The 4409-nt window shown below is 46.1% G+C and overlaps 3 protein-coding genes across 3 annotated transcripts in view; all 3 read left to right on the forward strand.

The window, feature by feature from the left end:
* Window positions 1-26: 26 nt before the first annotated feature.
* On the forward strand, window positions 27-986 carry PPTG_15577 (hypothetical protein; the record flags this gene model as incomplete). The annotated part of the gene is made up of 2 exons (XM_008912830.1): window positions 27-221; window positions 297-986. 2 exons carry the CDS (start codon window positions 27-29, stop codon window positions 984-986), a joined length of 885 nt encoding a protein of 294 aa, XP_008911078.1.
* Window positions 987-1720: 734 nt separating this feature from the next.
* On the forward strand, window positions 1721-2144 carry PPTG_15578 (hypothetical protein; the record flags this gene model as incomplete). The annotated part of the gene is made up of 2 exons (XM_008912831.1): window positions 1721-1798; window positions 1866-2144. The coding sequence occupies 2 exons, from the start codon at window positions 1721-1723 to the stop codon at window positions 2142-2144; spliced, it is 357 nt and encodes a 118-aa protein (XP_008911079.1).
* A 1271-nt stretch (window positions 2145-3415) lies between these two features.
* PPTG_15579 (hypothetical protein) overlaps window positions 3416-4409 on the forward strand; it is a 1422-nt gene continuing 428 nt past the window's right edge. Inside the window, exon 1 of the mRNA XM_008912832.1 lies at window positions 3416-4381. Within this exon, the coding sequence (XP_008911080.1) occupies window positions 3433-4362 (930 nt within the window). The 5' untranslated portion in view covers window positions 3416-3432 and the 3' untranslated portion in view covers window positions 4363-4381. The remainder of the gene's footprint in view (window positions 4382-4409) is intronic.

Raw genomic sequence — 4409 nt, forward strand, 5'->3', positions numbered from 1 at the left:
TGAGTCAAAGCTCCCAGATTAGGCACATGCTAAACGAAAGAACTTCCGCGAAGGACGCCTACAAGGTGTTCAAAGTGGATGAGGTGACTGACAACATTTTGGAGAGTGCGCAGTGGAAACAGTGGGCTTCTTACATCGCCAAGCTCAATGAAAAGGACCCAGGCGAGTCTGTCGCCGCAGCAATGACAGTGGCTTACGGCGGTGATGGGGTTGCACAAATCGTAGCTAAGGCAATGAAAAATCCGAATACAAAGATTGCCGCTGAAAATTTGGAGGATGCTCAGCTTACCCGCTAGATTAAGCTTGATTCAAACCCAGCCGAGATCTTCAAAGTACTGAAGCTAAACGAGAAAACCGATGATATCTTTAATAGCCCGCAGCTCGGTGCTTGGACTAGCTATCTGAAGAAATACAACGAGAAACACCCCACGAAACAGGTATCAGAGATGAGCGTCTTCACGAAAATCTACGGCGAGGAAGACTTCGTGATGCTCCTGGCTTCGGCAGATGACAACACTGCCGTGGTGAAGAAGTTCAAGGACGAGCTCGTGAAGCGCTGGTTGGGCGAACCGACACACCCCCTGAATATTTTCAATAATCTGAAGCTAAACGAGGCTGGAGATGACCTCCTCGCCAACCCGGTCTTGACCATTTGGGTCAAGTATATGAAGGCGTTCAACAAGGAATACCCGCAGGCTGAGACGACCATGATCCAGACGTTCACGAAGAGTTACGGCGACGAAAAGCTGGCGACGATGATCCAAGCAGCTACGAAGGTCGAAGAGACGAAGGACTTCGCCAAGAACTTGCAGACAGCTCAGTTCAATCAGTGGATGGTTGACAAGAAGACCCCGAAGGATATCCTGGGTGTATTAAAGCTGAACTCCCAAACCTACACTGACAACCCCAGCGTGGATATTTGGCGTGTATACAACAAGGCGTACACCAAAGAGTTCCCCGACGCAGGTTTTGCATTCCAACCGTAGTTTGAGAGAGACTACGCTGAAAGTATCCATAAACAAGCCCGCATTAAAGCTTTCAAATTTAAAACAATGATAAGGGCGTGTCCGAAAACGCTTCCACCCAATCATTTGCGGCTCTACATCGTGCCCCTTCTTTTAATATCGAGTTGTCTGCAGTATTTCATAGCTCTGTAGCTTCCGCTTACAAGAAAGACACTTCAGTAGACTTATGAAATCTCTGCGGGCGTAAGCTTATTGGCAGTTTGCTTGGCATAATTCAAACCCATCGAACAACATATGTTATTCATGAGGGTAGAAGCGTCTCCTCGCCTCAATGTCAGACGAGAACAAGCGCTTAACAAACTAAGATGAAGCTTGTATCCATCGTTTGTATAATATTTTGACCATACTTTCTAACTAAAATGCATTCTGTAGCTACCAAAACGAGATTTTTCAGATATATCGGTTCAGGACGAGTAATTCTGTGCGTGACCGGAATCGTGAAACTCAAAAGCGTGCTGGTCGAATTGGAAAAGAGCCGGATTTGTACGACGAAACTCTCAAGTATTACGCAAAAACGTTTATCTGTACACATGGGTGGGATTTCAAGGCGCGGGGCAGAGGTGACCGCACAAACCATACTGTCCGTGGAATTGGTTGCAAGGGGCAATTGAATGCCGCGCTGAACCGTGACAAAGGAGTCTACACTGTTCGAATCTCGAAGCACCAGTCTACTCATAATCCCAGCATGGGCCCCGATGAGTACACCTGCTATGCGAAGACACGCAAAATCGAATCACCAGGGATCAAGCGTGTTGCCAAGACAATGTGACAAGGTAAAGAAACATATTTTACTGATATTTTATGTACTGAGGTATGTTCTAACTCTTAAAATCTTTGTAGGTGGTTCGAAACGCAAAAAACAATCTTGCCTACCTGAAAGAAGTGCCTAGCAAGCCGCTTCAACAGAAGGATGTGGAGAACATGATCGCTGAGATGCGTCGCGAGACGTACACTTCATCAGATGACGTTCGAGTGTCCCAGTTGTTGCAGGACTTTGGAGAGGGACCAGGGAACGCAGTGAGAATTTTTCGCGATCCTACAACAAGTCTCACAAGCTGTATCACCTTCCAGACCGCGCACATGAGAAGGATGGCGAGGATGTTTGCAGAGGCTCTATGAATTGATGCCACGCATGGAACTAATCTCAATAGGCGCTAGACCGATGATATCCACCTATAGTTCACTTTTTAGAGTTAAGATTACCGATGTTTGGTGATATTATCACAAAAAATAAATACTTGGTTATATATTCACCATTTACTAACTGTTTTTTTTCTCGTGATGCTAACAGCTACCGTCTCTTCAGTTTGATGGTTTCCGATAAGTTTGGGAGTGGTGCATTTGTGCAGCACGTTTTGATCGACGGAGAAATCTAGTTCCTTTTACGGAGCTTGCTAGATTTGGAGATGAGATCTGGTTGAGTGATGCATGTGTGTATCTGGTATCACAACGTGTTGCGGAGGAAGCGGCAATGTTGTTATGGTGTCAACCTAATATAGTGACTGTTGTCGACCCTATTTACCTTCAAATGGCAGACGTGGATAAAAGGAGTGGATTTATCGACACTAGCGAACGCATCTTCAGCCAAATGCAAGCGAATCGGATCGTGTGCTGCCCGATTTATATTAACGTGGTTTTTCCCCACTGGTGTGGTATCACCTTTGACATGGAGCGGCAACCAGTATGGACATACGACCCTTTTCACAGAGAGGATTCTCTAAGCAAGGTGGAGGACATTTTCGAGAGTTGATTTGGGCCCATTTTTCCTACGTATCTGATCCCGTAGTGGCAGACGCAGACATCCACCAATAATGCGTGAATATTTTTTGAGTGTAAGGAGAAAGTTTGTTACGAGAAGATAACTACAAATACCAGTGCTCCCAATGCTGGTGCTGTAATGCAGTACATGTATACGATAATAGCAAGAGCATCTGCATTGAGTGTACCACGCAATTTTAAACATTTTTCTCTAAATACCGCATCAATACCGGTAGCGATATGATGCTCCGTTTTGTCCATTCTTGGTGACAGTAGGGAGAGCCAACCTTCAAACCTAGCATAAATCTACTGACACAAGGTAACCGCTTTGACACAACGTTTCAATCTCATACACGTTTCGACGTTTTCGCGTTATAGGTATTTAACAGGTGTCTTTGAACTCCTGGGATTGTTGAGGCAAGGCGTTTTGTGTGTTTGTAATGATACTCAATTCAACCAAATCAAACACTTCAACAAACGTAAACATTTGGGGTTCATGCTTGCTCACAGCCGGTTTTCCTGTCCACCCAATCCCACAAAACTATCTTATGGTCGTTCTATGTTATCATCTACCACATTGAGTTTTTTTACAACTGATCAAGCGAAACTGTCTACATGTTACTTTGCAATCTGCTCAGTACACGGCACTATGACGACAATAGCGCGCTTCCGCTATCTTCTTCTGTTCGTATCCGCCGCCCTCTTCGCTAGAATCGACACTGTATCTGCGGCAGCAGAAACCACGCTATCAAAATCTGCATTCCATCTCTCAACCCAGTCACTCACAGCAGAAGCCAACGCTGCCTCCGTCTTCAGAGCTCTGAGAGCTCTGAGGACAGACGCTGTCAGCGAAGGAGACGAAGAGAGAGCGATCAACATCAAGTCGATCCCTGGCCTCGAGTCACTCAAGAAAATTCCAGGCCTCGACAACCTCAAGAAGGTCTCGAACCTATTCAAGACAAAAAATACACCTGGGACGTATCTGAAATGGGCCAAGAAAGGGAAATCCCCGGACTACGTCTTTTTAAAGCTTAAACTCGACAAGACCGGATACAAACTTTTCCAGAGCGCGGATTTCAACGTGTGGGTCGCTTACACGCGCATGGTATCGAAAACTGACGCGGATCGTGCAATCTTCACCTCCTTGTTGGCACGGTATGGCGATGTAAAACTGATGCGGATGGCTGAGGCAGCAACGAAGGTTGACGGTACGAAGGAAATCGCGACCAAGTTACAGAAAATTCAGCTGGACGACTGGAAATATCTAGGAACGTCCTCGGACGATGTCTTCAGAATGATGAAGCTTGATGACAAGGCAGACGACCTGCTGACCAACCCGAACTTTAATACATGGGCCAAATACCTGGAAGCGACGAAGGAAAGCACGGGAGTGAGCACGCCTATGATTAACACATTGAGGACTCATTTTGCGGATGCAGACTTGCTAAAAGCGTTCAAGGCAGCTCAAGCGAACCCAGAGACGAAGCAGCTGGGTTTGAACTTGGAGGCTTCACTCAACAACATTTACCGCCTTCGGCGCATGAAGAATGGTCAGCGACGAAAGCCAGTGGCTACCTAAAGATGGGATTATTGTAGAGGTCGAATCTACAAGAATACAACATCTCG

The sequence above is a fragment of the Phytophthora parasitica genome (assembly GCF_000247585.1).
Source record: "Phytophthora parasitica INRA-310 unplaced genomic scaffold supercont2.50, whole genome shotgun sequence".
NCBI classification, from domain to species: domain Eukaryota; phylum Oomycota; class Peronosporomycetes; order Peronosporales; family Peronosporaceae; genus Phytophthora; species Phytophthora nicotianae.